This window comes from Hylaeus anthracinus, unplaced genomic scaffold (assembly GCF_026225885.1).
Source record: "Hylaeus anthracinus isolate JK02 unplaced genomic scaffold, UHH_iyHylAnth1.0_haploid 0, whole genome shotgun sequence".
NCBI classification, from domain to species: Eukaryota; Metazoa; Arthropoda; class Insecta; order Hymenoptera; family Colletidae; genus Hylaeus; species Hylaeus anthracinus.
The window spans coordinates 6,681,041-6,696,886 of record NW_026533254.1 but is presented as its reverse complement, the minus strand read 5'-3'; the positions used below and the strand labels follow the sequence as shown (position 1 = coordinate 6,696,886).

The 15,846-nt window shown below is 42.7% G+C and overlaps 1 protein-coding gene across 4 annotated transcripts in view; it reads left to right on the top strand.

Annotated features, from left to right (window-relative positions):
• Positions 1-15,846, top strand: part of LOC128894346 (transcription factor SOX-5) — a 223,547-nt gene that overhangs the window by 163,376 nt on the left and 44,325 nt on the right. For all 4 annotated transcript variants that reach the window (XM_054156015.1, XM_054156037.1, XM_054156030.1 and 1 more), the window contains 2 exons: positions 3,491-4,213; positions 13,052-13,271. In XM_054156015.1, coding sequence (XP_054011990.1) covers positions 3,491-4,213; positions 13,052-13,271 — 943 coding nt within the window. The remainder of the gene's footprint in view (positions 1-3,490; positions 4,214-13,051; positions 13,272-15,846) is intronic.

Below are 15,846 nucleotides of genomic sequence, written 5' to 3'. Positions count from 1 at the left end.
AGTTTAACGTCACCGCTTGCTTCGCTTATTCTTGCTATGGTTTCACAAGTTTCGTCTAAATTCTTTTCTTCAAACTAGAGATCTTTATGTGCTTCCTCATTCTTTGAAATAATCTCTTCGTGACAAAAGTCTCCTGCGCTGGTGTCAATGTTCTCATTTAGAGACAATTAAAGACACAAAATGCTACGAATGTGAAGTGTTTCATATTTGACACAACTTTTTACAGAGCAATCATTATAGATCCACCAAATGAGTGAAATTAACGCTAACTTATGTTAGTACTCTGTCTTGAATTTATTTCACATTAATATACTACTTATGGATTTGTGAAATCATTGAGTAAGGAATAAGAAATCTTTAAAAGACTCAAAGATGAGAATGGCTAACGTTTGTCTTCTCTCTGAGCCATGTGGTCGGGGAAGTATCAAGACTGAAGAGAAATTCGGCACGATTCCGTCATTATCGTGTTTCTGGGGTCATCGAACATGGACTTTCGACCACACAGTCCCATACGAGCCGGTTGGACATGTCCGCCATGTCGGTCAGCTAAAACAAGAGATCGACTTTTCATTCATGCTGCGTTAATCATTGATGACCGCTAATATCAACATTTACAATATGTGAAACGATGATTTTTTTAGTCGAACAAGCGATCGCTTATTCATCGATGAAACAATCGATGAATTTTTAGGAAATTAGTTATCACAAAAAATGTGTACTATTCATTGCGTTACGTATAAATAAGTTTTGTACAGGTTACATTTACGTTTCGCAAGAGTGATTTTTAGACACTTAGAACATTAAATTTATTTACAACTACAGCTTTATTATGCGTCGTCTTCGAATACAGAATAACGTTCATGTATAAATTAGTGAAGTAACGGCAACAAAATTTATATAAAGTTTCTTTCCGAAGAAAGAAGTCATGAATAAATTATAGAAGGCAGGTCCATCCGAATAACGTTTATCCTGATCGTGGCCTCCCCTTGTAACAGTTAAATCATGTACTACTGATAATGCGTGCCACTTATCATACATACATACTTCAATGGCCTCACTTTTCGCGCAAAAACTCGTATCTACTGTTGGCGGCTCTCGTGAGTATGTTAATGCGATTCAAATGGTGCATTGAAGCAACAGTTTTTATATGAAATATCAATACGAAAAATATATGAGAAACATATGCAAAAATTATGCACTTATACAAAATAAATTTTCAAAATCAGTATGTTCGTTTATAAAATATATAATCTGTATACATTTCTTATACGCTTTCCAAAACATTACATCCACGCGTTTATCATATCTTTGCCTTCTTTACTTTATTATAATATATATACATCCTTCACAATCTATCAAGGTATTTGACATCTGAATATTACTACAGTCAATACGTCGAAAATTCAATGAAACCCACAATGTTGCTTCAAAAGTGCCCAAAATTGCGATCTATGCCCCTTTGTGAAAAATCGATGCAGACGACGGTTCATTCATCGTCGAGACCACGGGAATCTTTATCGAGCCGCAGCTTTTTCGGGCCGTGATCGCGACACATGCGTCTTGTGGTAAGGAAAGCAGGTGTCCGCTGCGCTACGTTCGTCGGGTGCCTTCCTCGCGGTGACGCGTGTGCTCCAATGCACACATAACTCGCAGGCACGCGAAAAAAAAACGCTGGGCTGGTCACGCATGCACGCAGCATCGAAAAAGCTGAGATGCGCGCATCGTGGCACAACGACGCGGCCCCGCTTCGGTTCCGCGCGTCGCGGTCCGGAAAATCGCGATTTCCGGAGACTTCGACGCGTCGATTCCCAGAAAACAGGAATGCTCCTGGGGTTTTGCCTCTACGATTGCACCCTTGGGTTATTTGAGTTTCAAAAAACGTGGGTCTTTTATTCTTTTCTCTTTTATACAAATAGAAATTATTCCTTTACCCTTTAAGTGCCAAAGAGCGATATACCGCTTCTCCATACACTTACAAAAAGCTCGTATTGTGTGAAAGTTTAATGAACCTTAAAATAAAATTGACGAAATATACATTTTTGTTTACAATTGTGTATATTTGCTTAAAATGTCGCATTTCTCGAATGTGTATGAAAATTTCCTTTGCCACTCAAACAGTTAAAGACTTGCTTTATTAATATTTATTTCATTTGAATAACATATGTTAAACTAGTACGAGCAATAGCTGTAATTAGATATATGAATATGCATTTTGTATTTTATTCTCGTGGCCAATTCATTTTGATAGCACATTAAAAAATCTGAATGAGTTTGTCTATTATGAAAACGATGTCAATTTTTGTTATGAAGTTCTTGCGAACAATATCTAGAATTCATACTGATTACGTTCGAGGAACACTGCATGGAAACAAAAGTCTGAACTTTTGCGCGATTTTTCGCGATTTTGGGACCAGAATTGAAAAGTCAATTTGAACAGTAGCAAGTCAGCGGCTTCTGACCTCGCAACCTCGCTCAGCTTCGCCAGTCGCGAGATAATCGCGCCCGGTCGCGTATATTCTCTCGCCTGAGTGTCCCCCGCGTCCCCTGACAGGCGATCTCCTCCGATTGACGGAAAGAACGTTACGACACTCAACAATAATAATCCACGCTCAATAATCGCGCTCGATTATTGCGCCTCATGTACCATTACGTAATCCGATTCGTTCCGTCCGTCGTTCGCGATTTAGATTTAGATTTGGTAATTTGTAGACGGAAATGAGTGGACCAGGCCGTGCTAGGCTGGTCCCGGTGCTAAATTAACGATAGATAGAGATTCAGACGGACCGTTGGACGGATGTCGAGGGTCGTCTGGTAAGGAGCAGCCTCAGTGGCTTCTCCTGGACCCAGACTATCCTTGAAAAGCGTTTAGGGCTGATCGTAACTGAGGGGGATGGTCTACGATGCGCAAGGATGAGGTCTTGGATGATTGGCGTAATTGTGGAGTGGAGGTTCAGCTCGATAAATTAAGTGAGATCCTTAGTCTTTAGTTATAATGTCATAGGCATTGGTTTTGCTAATTACAGAAAAATGTCGGTGTCTCTAATTCCGACACTTGCCCCCTTGATATCTTCGCTCTACGACAACCCATCTAACGTGTCTTGGCTTCGAGAAAGATACTCACGCGTCATCCGCAACGCAGTCAAAGTCCTCAGCGACGAAGAATGAACAATTCTTGGTGTCTTAGACGTAGCTTTGTCGTTAACCGTGACATTTGGCTACCCTGAACCGGCGCGTTATGAATTGTAACGAGGCTCGTTCGCGGAAGATAATACCGCCTGCGGCCGCGATACGGTTGCAACTTTGTAGTCGGTTACGTAACCCCGCGTCACGAGGAAACGAAGTGCTCCTTATGGTTGCATATATGATTAAATATAAATGAAAAAAAAACGAAACATTAAACCGCCTGGAGATATAGACGTGTCCCGGTTGAACAGAAGTAGCTTGGACAGCGTGCAACAAACTCACCTGGACGTTTCCGTTTCGCTTTCAGATTGAGGATGTCCTCAAAGAGGAAGTCACCACCAACGAAGCTATCGGAGGGCGGGGGCGGCACGGGTACAGTGGCAGGCGCCAACGAGGAGGAGGAGGACACGACCTCGTCGGTGACCGGTGGTCCCGGTGGCGAGACAGCCGTCGGCGAAGAGGAGCCCACCACCCCCGTAGGCATCGAGGAGTGCTACCCGCACCAGAGGGGCGTTGATTGCGAGTCGTCCGGGTGTTCGTCACCGGCGACGACCAGCGAGCCTGATCTCAGGGACTCCCCATCGCCGTCGTCCAACTCTCTGCGCACCAGCAAGCGACAGAGGATCGTTGCCACCGGCCAGGACACGCTAACGCCCTACCACTACCCCCATCACCATCACCATCACCACCATCATCATCACCATCACCACACGAACACATCGTCTTCGTCGGGTGGTGTCGTGGAACCTGCTAGCTCCTCGGAGTGCGGCTCTCCGCCCACACCCCTAACTGTCGACCCCTACTACCCAGCACATCCTCATCACAATAACAACAACACCGTCACGCAGAACAACAACAACAACGGTGGCAGCAGCGCCACGCAGGGCAGCAAGAGATCCATGGACGACGTACTGAAGAGGTTAACCTGCAAAATGAACAGCGAGTCCTTGTCGCTGCAGGACGACACCACCAACAACAGGCGGATCACACCGCCGCCGTTGTCCACGCCGACTGGACACAACACCCACTGGTTAGTTCAGGTGACGTTTGATCGGTGGTTCGCGTCGTTGATTCCTCGCTCGAATTTAATATCTTGTTTCATTTGTCGATGGGTGAATCCTGTGGCAGGACTCTGGGGTGTATGGTAGTATGTGGATGATATTTCACTGATTGATCGAACACCTGGTAATATTACAAAAGTTTATACGAAGGTATGTCCTGTTTCATCTTGTTGAGGAGTTTCTTGGAGTTCCAAAGCTTACCGAGCATTTTTAAATACTGCGTTATAAGGTCAATGTCTTAGTTGATATTAAATGAAACTACAAACAGATAGTAGTCAGAGAAATAGGTAACGTATCGTAGACAATGTCCAATAATTTATTTGAACTGTTTTTAACGTCTTCGGGCTAAATCATTCTGAAATATTCGCCACATATTTTGAGATACCCTATATCAGCTACATCCGAAAATGCTTTTATTAAAACCTACCCTCCATTCGCTACCCGTTGGCGCACATGTAGGTCAGGTCGGGTTTGACCGAGAGGTCTGCTGAATACACAACAAATACCGTCTTTACGATTCATCTGAAAGGTTCTCTGGAACTATGAAATGTGGCTACGTAGTGGGGATGGCGATTTATAATGTTTAGAAAAGGAGGTAGAATATTTATTGCTACGAAGATCTAATCGTCTCCCTGGAGACTTGAGAGGTATTCACCTAAGAAATGCAAAATACATTTGAGCACACAAAACGAAATAATCATATACGTTTTTCATTGTTGAACATTTTTTTTTAAATTATTCGTGTATCTTTAAAATTAGTCCGATGTGGATCATGTACGCACTCATTTTGATACAGAAAATGTTTATTCTGCATTATTCATCGATACGGTTATTTTATTGGCATTTCTTGATCTCGATATAACCTTAGAATCTACCTTTTTATATCTTCTACTTTATAATTGAAGTGGTGCCAACTTTTGTATTCCTATTGGACTACATTTTTTTTTCACGTGGTTTCTTGTGCAAACGGTTAAATGACTAGCATTGTTTTTCATTAGTTACAATAACGAGAATAAACGTTTTCATAAGACAACGAGCTCAACTATCAATTCTACTAACCTTAGGTGTCAATCATTGAGAGCTTCGCGATAAAATGATGCAGCGTTTTTAAAGTGGAGGATATGAAAAACCGTAAGGGTAAAGGGTGGTTCGCGTGTCCCTTTCTTCGATTCGTGTATGTAGCGGACGATATTAATTAAACAGCGCCAGGAAACACCTAATTGGCTGGGGGAAATGAGAGTTGCTTCACTGGGCGAGTGTTCCTTCCTGTTTCCCAGATTGACTATGCCGCGAGATGCAGCGAAATTGGGTACTGGCGTCACGTATGTCGCTCGTCATCGGTTACGCAACGTATCACTTTTTAATAATAAATAAATTGTAAATTCGTTACAGTGTTGCAATCATCGCTCTTTAATCTCTCGTTGTCTTTGCTACTTTATCGCTCATCCGATAATTTACATAACCGGTAAATACCGCTGAAAAAAAAACGGATCTCGTTTCTCTCTATATCGTTGGGAATGGTTATCGCTCAACGAACTGATACTATTCGTGAAATTGTATCGCGTATACACAAAGGAAATAGAAAATAAATATTTTCATTTTTAGTTCTATTAGTATCGCTTCCAGAAGTTTGACACTCCCGTCGATTCCGTATCGATATCTTCGGGTCGGAACAACTTTTCCGTGGCCCAGCGGTGCATCGACGACGCGGTGAATAACAACCGTGGCCAGACTTAAATTTGGCCCCGCGAGTGGCCCATAAAAGCGTCCATTGTTCGAGGAGCGACGAGATCCGCAGATTCCGCGACGCGAACCGAGTCTTCGTTACCGAACGTCCATCCGAAACACAAAGCAGAGCGAAAAGGAAGTCGGAAGCAGGGAGAGGGCCGCGGAAAAAAAACAAGGGGTCCACACAGAGCCTGAAAATATCCGACTTCTCGACCCCGGGACAAAGAAACGCGTCTTACGTAGCCTTTCTTATTCTTACACATTCTCCATTTCTCCAGAAATAAAAATTCAAATTTTCTTTAGAAAATTGATCTAAATTCCACCTAGAATTAGTTGAAAATTATTTTATCGATATTATTACTCTTACAGGAAATAATTTTGATAACTGTTAGTTCTCGCCATGTACAAATTTAGTGCAGAGCCAATATATTCCTAATTTTTATTACAATCTTAATATCGTTTTCTTCGCTAAGCATTCGTACATTCAAACACTGTTTCGGGTTTTAATACGTCCACAAAGAAATAAAGAAAAAGAATGGAATAAATTCCAGTTCGTGGAGAAGTTCTAACGTAGCAGATTTCATAGTGCGCTTTATTCACGCCTGAACGAAAAACCGTGGAGCAAAAACGTGAAACCAGTCGGAAGTTATCGCAAAGTCGTGGCCAGCCCCCGCGTATGTGTGCGAGTTAATCATGCGAGGGATTAGTCTACATTCAACGATATCACACGGTCACGTAATAATAATTGCTCTGTGTAATCAGGTCCGTCAATGAATTGATTCTTTGTATCGGGAGGATGGAGACGACGTTTTTCCGTTCCCCACTGGGGACTTGGGAACACAATGTACAAAGTCGAGAATACAGAGTAAAGATTATCCGTACGTGGCTAATTGCGAACGCCGTGTCACAGTTCGCAAACCTATTTCAAGACGCGATATTAATTGTAACAAATCGAGATGTTCGTAGCGGTCAAAATATTGATATTTCACTCTGAAGAGAAAATTCTTTTTAAAGAACATTTGTCTATAGGTTTGCGATAGGAAGGAATTTTTTCAATGAATTGACAATAGCTGACTCGTCGCAGAGTAGGTGTGGCAGAGTTTTTTTAGCTCGTTCTGTCTTGCAATGTTCTATATAATAACACTTCAATTGCTACTGACATGCATACATTATTATAATGAGAACACGCCTCTATTGTGCCAGGATTGTAAATGTATACAATCAGGGAATGATGTAATAATCTAAAGATACACAGTTTTACTAAAATTCATATTTCAACCTGGAGAGAAGGATTCTTTCTAGAATACGTCTGTTGAGAATTTATATTTTGGACGATTCGATAGTCAGGAATTAATCATCATCGACGTTTATCATAAGAAACAAGCTTTTCGAAGGACTCGAGTTTAGCCTCGTGTGGTCACTGTGTTAGTAGAAAAATAGTCGATTTATCCATATTTTAATAACAATTTTCCTGTTCACCCAACCCTTTGGATTAAAAGGTACTCCCTAGAACTTCTTCCCTGCTTTGACAAATACTAGTGGACGCTAATCCTTGATACAAAGGATGTACTTCGTCAGTGCTGTGTGGTCGTTGAAAAATGGACGAAAAGTGACAAAATGGAATCCGTGGTAGCAATCATTGAAAGTAAACCGGTGAACTTGGCAACGGCGAACGAGCGGACAGAATCGTGTCAGTCCGCTGCCCACACCGAGCGGGCATCGGGGCCAAAATTTTCGTCCAAAATTCAGCCAACTGCACGACGGACACGCACTTACGCGACGTGCATCCGCTTTTTGGAATACATTCAATTCTGGACTCGATTCCCCGCCCCGGCTTGATGGCAAAATAACGGGACACGGATCGAAAATACTCGTTTAACGGCCGATTGCTATCCGCGGTTTCGAATAAATTGCAGCCTTCGTAATGACCGATCAAGACCGTGACGCGTCGCTTTCGACGGGAATCATCGTTCTTTGGGTCTTTCACTCGATCATCTTGATCGGAGAATACCGGAGCTAATGCGCGCAACGCTTGGGAACATGGGTGAGAACAGCCCACGGATCAGGGACTTGGAATTTTATTCGACCCTTAAGGGCTGTTCGTTTTTCTCTGGATAAAGGTTCTTCGCTGGGCTCGAACATTTTATTTCTTTCGTGTTTGATGGGAAAGACTTTCCTTCTAATTAACACATTCGCGACCGTTGACGTGAAGTCACGACACTTCAAATTCTATTCCTGTTTATTATTCCAGTTTATTTTATAAACTACATATTTACAGCATTAATATTTCACAACATATTTTGTAATTTTTATCTTTTCATCTATAACGATACAAATTTGCGATGTCCAGCTGCAGAATTTTATTATTTTCTTCAGTACTCGGTATTAGAAATGTCAAATATCTGCCGGTCGCGAATGTGTTGATATCCTTCCGACTCTCCTCGGGAGATTTAAATGCTGCAACAGTGATATTCTTCGAGAGTCAAGACTTAATCGTTTTGTGGGTCTGTAACAAATTGATTTATTTCTCGGTTGGATTCATCCCCAAAAGTTTGAGAATTGCTCGTGAGGGCTACATGTAATTGGGATGATTCGTTAAAATTATCGCAGGACGTTTTATTTGTTTTACTCAATTAGTTACTTATGTTCTGGGTTATCATTCCGAATTGAGATAATATAATTCTCTTGAGAGAGGCCAAAACCAATGACTGAAACCTTGGGATAGGCATTTAACCACAGTCTGTGTAGGTGCGTGTATTTTACATCTAACAATTATCAATTATTCTTAATTTCCATTATAGTGCAACGATCTAGATAATTTGCTTAATACAATTAACATCGTTACCAGATCATCGCCTCCAGGAGATAGCTCGACATTCAGCTTGAATCAGCTGATAAACACATTATTCATTTTGACACAAGTTTAAAACTGTATGGAATATGTGTGTCCTTGACTATATCTTAAAAAACTTATCTCTTCGTGGCTCCGTACTTCTATTTATATGTATCACATTAATATAGGGCAACTGAATTTTGTAATCTGTTCACGAGTTGAACGAAATTGTCCTGCTCCTATTTTATTTTTAATCTTGAATACTTCAAACAGTTTTTTGAAAATCTTGTTATCGTAACGCGTGTTAATTGTACCTATAAAGCGACGAATAATCGTTATACTCATTGCTACTCATTGTTAATTGCATCATGACGTCCTAACAGGAAGCAAATTATGCTACCGCTAAGTATTTACAAACGTAAACACAATTGGAAATAATAGGTTACGAATATATGTATACACAATTGCACAAACAAGTGCATACGGTATGAGACTTGGAACTCCAATTTCTCATAAATCGAGGATCGCGTAGCAATTTCGATTTGCACTCTCGATGTACATTCTTTTCACCTCGATTGTGCCATGATCAATTTGAACAAATGCATATATCTGTGTAAATTTACTTATGTGGGATGTAGAATCGCAGGAATGAATGGAAAAGGTTTTAAGGATAAAAGTAAATGGTTTATTTATTAGTAAACTGTACATTTTAATTTTGGAGAGGAATAAGTTTTACAGGGTTTTCGGAAACAAAGCTTTTGCTCAATTCATATGTGTATATCGCAACGAGACGTCCGGGTGACTATACCGTCCACTCGCTGGAAGGCGACAGTAGATTCAGCCGTACCAGGGCAGCCAGGAAAGAATTCCCGAACTCTCCTCTTTGACAGGCAACGGGCGGTAATTCCAGGCGTTCTCTCCTGTGCTGCAAAAGGCGTCCGAAAGCTAGGCTTCGTACTTTCCTCACTCTATAGGCGATCGTGATAATTACTTCGTTCTCTCCTAAAGAGTGCAGCAAAGAATGCCGCGTCCGCTATCGTGAGAACGATATTTATACCCGATCGTTGCTAACAGACCGCGGTCAACCAACAAGTCGGGTTACTATGCGAACGATTCGCGAGAGTTCGCGAACGTCCCCCGAATTTTCGGTCGCGATTTCTGGTGTTGTTACACTTATCATTTTCATCTCTTTCTTCTTTTTTGCATTAATTTGAAAAGAATGGAAGTCAAGTAAAAAAAATATACGTTGTTTGAGGCGCACGGTAGATTGGAAGCAAAGGCACGCGCAAAGCGAAACGCAATTTACGAAGGTACACCGTTTCCACAAATAGTCCCGCACGCGGAATTAAAACAGGCGCGTCGCTTTTAAAAACGCGCGCATTATTACACGATCTACTTTTGATACTTATGTCTGCTTGCCAACTTCCTACCATGCGTGGCACGCGTGTGCGGGCATTTAACGATATAAGCGTGAGTGTACAAACCGAAAGATAAAAGTATCAATTTCATAATGAGCGATCCACCGATGTATATTTAACCAAAGTTACCGCGATGCGCGATAAAAAAGAGTAACGAGGGAATTCGAAATTGTTGATTATACATGCTCGAAATTAAATTACAAGCTGTTGCGCGATAATTGTATAAATAATTGCACAGCGTTCTCGCGATCATTACTGACTTAATAATAGAGGAAAACGAGTTAACTCGTCTCGCGGAAATGCCTTCGTATCGGTTTAAAAGAAACAACTCGGTTTGGAGTGACTCGAAGATCATTCGAATTAATACGTGCTTTAAAAAAGCCTCCAAAGCCGATAGGGCAAATACCTCTGTATTTAATTAGACGAGTCAACTCATCAAATGAACATACGAAAATCAGTTATCTGAACTCCCTATTAATCACTTTAACCCTTTGACTGCGAAGGGAGTATATAAACGCCCTTAAGCAATGGGTTCAGAGAATTGTTTGTATTCGTTAAATAGATTTTTAAAAAATATCAGCTTACAGGAGATGATGAGACAAAACTTTTTTTATATTTACCGTTTCTTCATAGGATGCTTACTTTCGAAAATAAAAATTGAAAAGTTAGAAGTTTGTTGGAAAAATTGAATCTCAAGAAAAACGTTTTTTAACATTTCAATTTTTATCTCTGAAACTAAATGTCGTATGAATAAACTGTAAATATAACAAAAGTTTCGTTTTTTCATACTCCAGAAGATGATATTTTTTTTATGTTCGATTGTTCGACCGCTGTCTTTTTTTATGTCAGACAACAGCAACAGGATCAAACCATTACGAGATCTCTGAGAAAAAGGTCTTTTAAGTTGTATTTTTATTTTTAAAACTAAACGTCCTATGAGTAAACTGTAAATATAAAAAAGTTCCGTCTTATAGTGTTCCCACTCCCTAAGTTAACAGGTGGATGATGCAGAACGATCGCCTATCGACGTAATCAACGCGTTTCTCAATCGCCCGCCGAACGAGTCCCTAATTTTAACCCCCGTAGTGGCCTAAAATAGAGCAAGTTGTAAAATTGGCGTGATAAAAGAAACAGCAACCCGCAACAGTTTATTTTTGGCTTGACGGAAAGTTAAATTCCCCGAATGTCTTTGCCGGGAGATGATAATAGTAACAGAATGAGCCTTTTGTTGCCTGATACCGGGGTCAACAGGCGCGAATAGAATCTTGTAGCCGCCCACCGAGCGTTATTATCGCCTGAAAGAAAGCCACGCACAGCAAGGGTCTTTCATGAGCGTGTAAGGATAAAAGACGTTCCTCGATAAGTAACGGTTTCACGATGCACGATTTTTGTTCACCGACGGTGAGCCGCAAGAAACGTGCACACTGTAACGTTTAATTAAATTCCCATGCACAATGCGGAATTCATTTCTAGCCGGTTCCCTTCACGCTGTCCAGTTTGCCCCTCTTTCTCTCTCGCTCGGCTCATTTGCAACTTTCAAGCAACGTTGTTTCACGATGCATACAGCTCCCAGCAATCTTGAAAGGGGAATTGAGAGGAATAGCATAGCATCCCTCTTGAACCTAACGCAAGGGTCACTGGGATGACAGTATTCTAAAGTTTATCATGCTGATTACTGAAGTTTTCTTGGCTAGTCATAGTTTTCCTGAAAATTGTTATGAATTCCAGCGTAGGTATATTAGGTGTGTTTTATAAAGAATCGAGAGCTCTGATCGGTTTTACTTCATTTTTCGACAATTCAGGTATTTTATGGATGTACTTATGAGTTAATTAGTCTGCTGAGTCAGAGGGATCTAGTGGATTTCCTCGAAAGATAACATCGCAAATCCTATACAATTTTCTCAATTAATTTAGCAGTGATTGTTTCCGTTGTACTCACCAACGAGCATATTATGCAATAGAGAGCTTCTCTGGTTAACTCGCAAAGGTTGCTCCAAATATTCAAACTGTTCTCTGTCTCATTCCCATATTCTTAATCAGCTGATCGAGAGGAAGCAATCGAGGAAGTCACAACCAACGTTGACATCTCAGCCACTCACTTTGTTTTCGTTTTCCTTTCTTCTTTTCGGCCAAACGCGAAGGGTTGAGCATCCCCACATCACCAGATCTTTAAAATTCGATAGTCCCTTTAACGTTGACCCTGTGACGCCCATAAGAAACGCCATACACGCCCCGCGGAAACGTATATTGCCCCAGATTCCGAACGGAGCTCTTTCAAGTCCCCTGGTTTGTCCTTAGTCTCGTCCTTCGCGTCATCCTTCGTCTGGTGCAGCCCATCGCGGTGGCTGGTCAGGGCACAATGCGTCCCCGTATCACTTATTCGTGGTCCATTTTCCTCGGCATAAAAGAAGAACGGTGCGCTCCAGGGGTCTGGGAGGGCACTTTGGGGTAGAAAAATCCGTCGTGGTAGGGAAAAACGATGAAGAGGGAGGGAGATGGAAAGGTTGGCGGAGCGAGAACACCCCATCACGGGAGCAAACACTCGGGCTGCCGTGATTGCACGGCCGCGACCCTATCTATTATTCACCTGGCTCCCGAGCCTTGTGTACGCTGCGAACCACTACTATTCCATTTCAGAGCCCGGAAGCTCTTGCTCGCACGCGAATAGCCCCCACCATACTCGATCTGCCTACGACCCAGTGGAGCCCTGTCTGTTTCGTGCCCTGTGGAAACGACCAGCCACGATCACCGAACCCTCCGAATCCCCGTCACCCCGTGGAGACGCGTAAGGAGCGTAATTGACCGTGGTCCCATGGTGTGCGTTCCAGCGGAGGCGTCGCCAGCGTGCCGAACAGCGTGGCGCCTTCACCCCCGGCCTCCGGAAGGATGCAGAACACGGAAGGACAGGTCCAGCAGGACGGCGCCTCGGCGCTCCATAGGGTCCTCTGCGCGGAAAGCTTCGCAGAGAAGGAACGAAGGCTCTCCGAGATGATACTGCAGCTGCAGCTGCTCAGGGAACAATTGCTGCAACAGCAGGATCAGTCGAAGGTAAGAGTTTCGTTTTCATCATATTTTTATGCTTCATTTCGGGTTGATCGCCCGAGATTTAGTTGAGTTTCGAGTCTCTGATTAACGGTTAGGATACTTTGTTCTCCAGAATGGCAAAAAAGAATAGTAAGGATCATACGTTAATAACTCGAAGGATGTAACGTAATTGACTCGATTCGGGATCGCTTAATATTGTAGAATAAGAAGTAATAAATATCATCATGTTTATATCGAGAGAATGAATAGGAGGGATCATGTGTTAATAGAAATAACTTAGAGGATGTGTCGTAATAGACTTGATTCAAAATCACTTAACATTGTACATTAACACGTAACAAATATCATCAGGTTAATATCAACAATCGTACATCAAGAAAATCTTTTCGTAGAAAATGAAATATTGAAAAATACGCGTGAATTCTACCAGAAGTATTTAAAGAAACTGTCGTTACGTACTATTGGAAACGTAAACGAAACGCATCTATGAGAGTTTGCCCATTAGTTACGCAAACGCTGTACTCTCGAGATGTTTGTCATTTTCCAACAACTGTCGATGGGGCTATTGACACACAAAGTAGAAAACCGAATATCTCTAAAATTATTTGAAACAACGAAAGCCAACGCAAAGAACATTTATAGCCGTCGAGGCGTCGATCTTGCTTGGTATCTATAATCAGTAGCAAAGGGGAGAGGCGAGGAAGTTTGAGAAGCGGAAGTCCGCTCTTCGTCGCGTCAATGGCAATGACACCCGTCGGGATTGCGTGACTCGTTCAAACGGATCGAGGGATCGTTTTGCGCGGGTCATGGATCCTGACGAGGCGAACGTTCAATACGGTTCTACCCGAGTGGAATTATTTTTGGCTAATCGAGGCCAGTGGGGGAATTGATTGTCTGAGACACAGCCGGTTGGCAAACCTAATATCGCCGATACAAAATGCAAACGCGCCCAATGTGGCTCTAGCTAACGATAGCCGTCTATACGCGAGATTTATTGATCGGTGGAGACGTTCTAAATTTATGTACTGATTCGAATTCATCGAGATCGGAGAGGGACTATCAATAGCCAATAATTTGTCTCCTACCATTAAGACAGAACACGATCCAACTTGTTCTCATTATATTATTACATTTATTTTAGCCACGCGAATTCGTCGATATTTTACGAAATATTCTCTTGCCGTCGTACTCGTCGAATAAAGGAAAAACTATTACGAGAGACCCCGTTGCATCAATACGAACACCAACACCTCGAATTCCATGCGTTTCCGACGAACGCGCTCCAACAAGTTCGAGCAAACAGGCCCATAGCGGATTGGGAGCCGATTGAAAACACGTTCCGCGAGACGGCGCAATGCAGGAAGTTATTATCCGAGGTAATAATTCCAACACGCGTTATTTACGTAGGAACGGACACGCTGTTTTCCTCGGAGGCATGCGTCTCGGTGACCGAGCGTGTAACGCGCGAGATCTCCGAATTGCCACGCGCATTCCGCGTCGATTCAAACTCCAAACCTAAGCCACGTTTTCACCTGTACCACGGATACACTTGGATAGATTGAAACTCTGCAGCAGGCGTGGAAGACTTGCAGAGCTTAAAAAGTAGAGATCTCAGGGATGGGAAGCTTAGGAGAAGCAGTTTAAGTTAGTTTGCAGCGTAGAAGTGGGAATGTGGCTTTACGCGATCACGTGGTGTCTTCAGCGGCTCGAGGAGATATTCCGTGGACAATGCGACGCCGATTCGAATCGACGTCCCCGCGGCGATGCTATCGGCGGTTATCGCGATGACTGTATGGTTCGCGTGACCTCAAAAACTGCGGGTCATGGCGTGGAAGCGAAACTGCTCCGAAGGCTGGAAGGAATCGCTGGAGAAACCTGTCTGCCTGCAAAAATGCGGGCGCGTGCAGATAATGCCCGGCGTATTACCGTTATTATGCCGGTCATTTACGTACTGGGGAGACGATGCGTTCCCTTCCCTGATATCCCGCTAAATTCACCCCGAGGCGGGATTCTACGAACGCGTTTAAGCAAACACGCTCGTTCGGATGAATCCTCTATGTTCTCGATAATTTAGGTGATCATACTCTCCTAAACCTGGAACTGATCTTCCTTTCCTAGTACACTACTCACACGACAGTCCCAGCAGCAAGAATATCGTTATGTCTTATGACAAAGAGCCATCTTGGAGCACTGGTTATAACGAACAAGCATTTTGCAGCAAGACTCTTCCATGCGTTTGAACTGAGTGCACATATGCGTCGATGCACCTATAAAGGGTTAGGCCTGGGTTAGATCCAGTGAATTATGTTACTAAATACCGACTATGCCCCGTCATTGGATTCATCGAAGTACCGAACTCTCTTTAAACTCTCTTCCGTCGTAAGACGTAATCCTCGTGTTTTTTGTTCTATCGATGAAGTCTAACACATCACCCTTCCGCGAAGGCGCCAGCAAAAACTCCCGGAAGTAGCCAGGCCACGAGGTCTTCGAAGAGAATCGGCTTAGGTGATCTCGTCGCGAGAGGCAAAGCAGCTGCGGGTGCGTTGGGTGCGTCGAAGGGTGGAGAACGTTTTCTCGT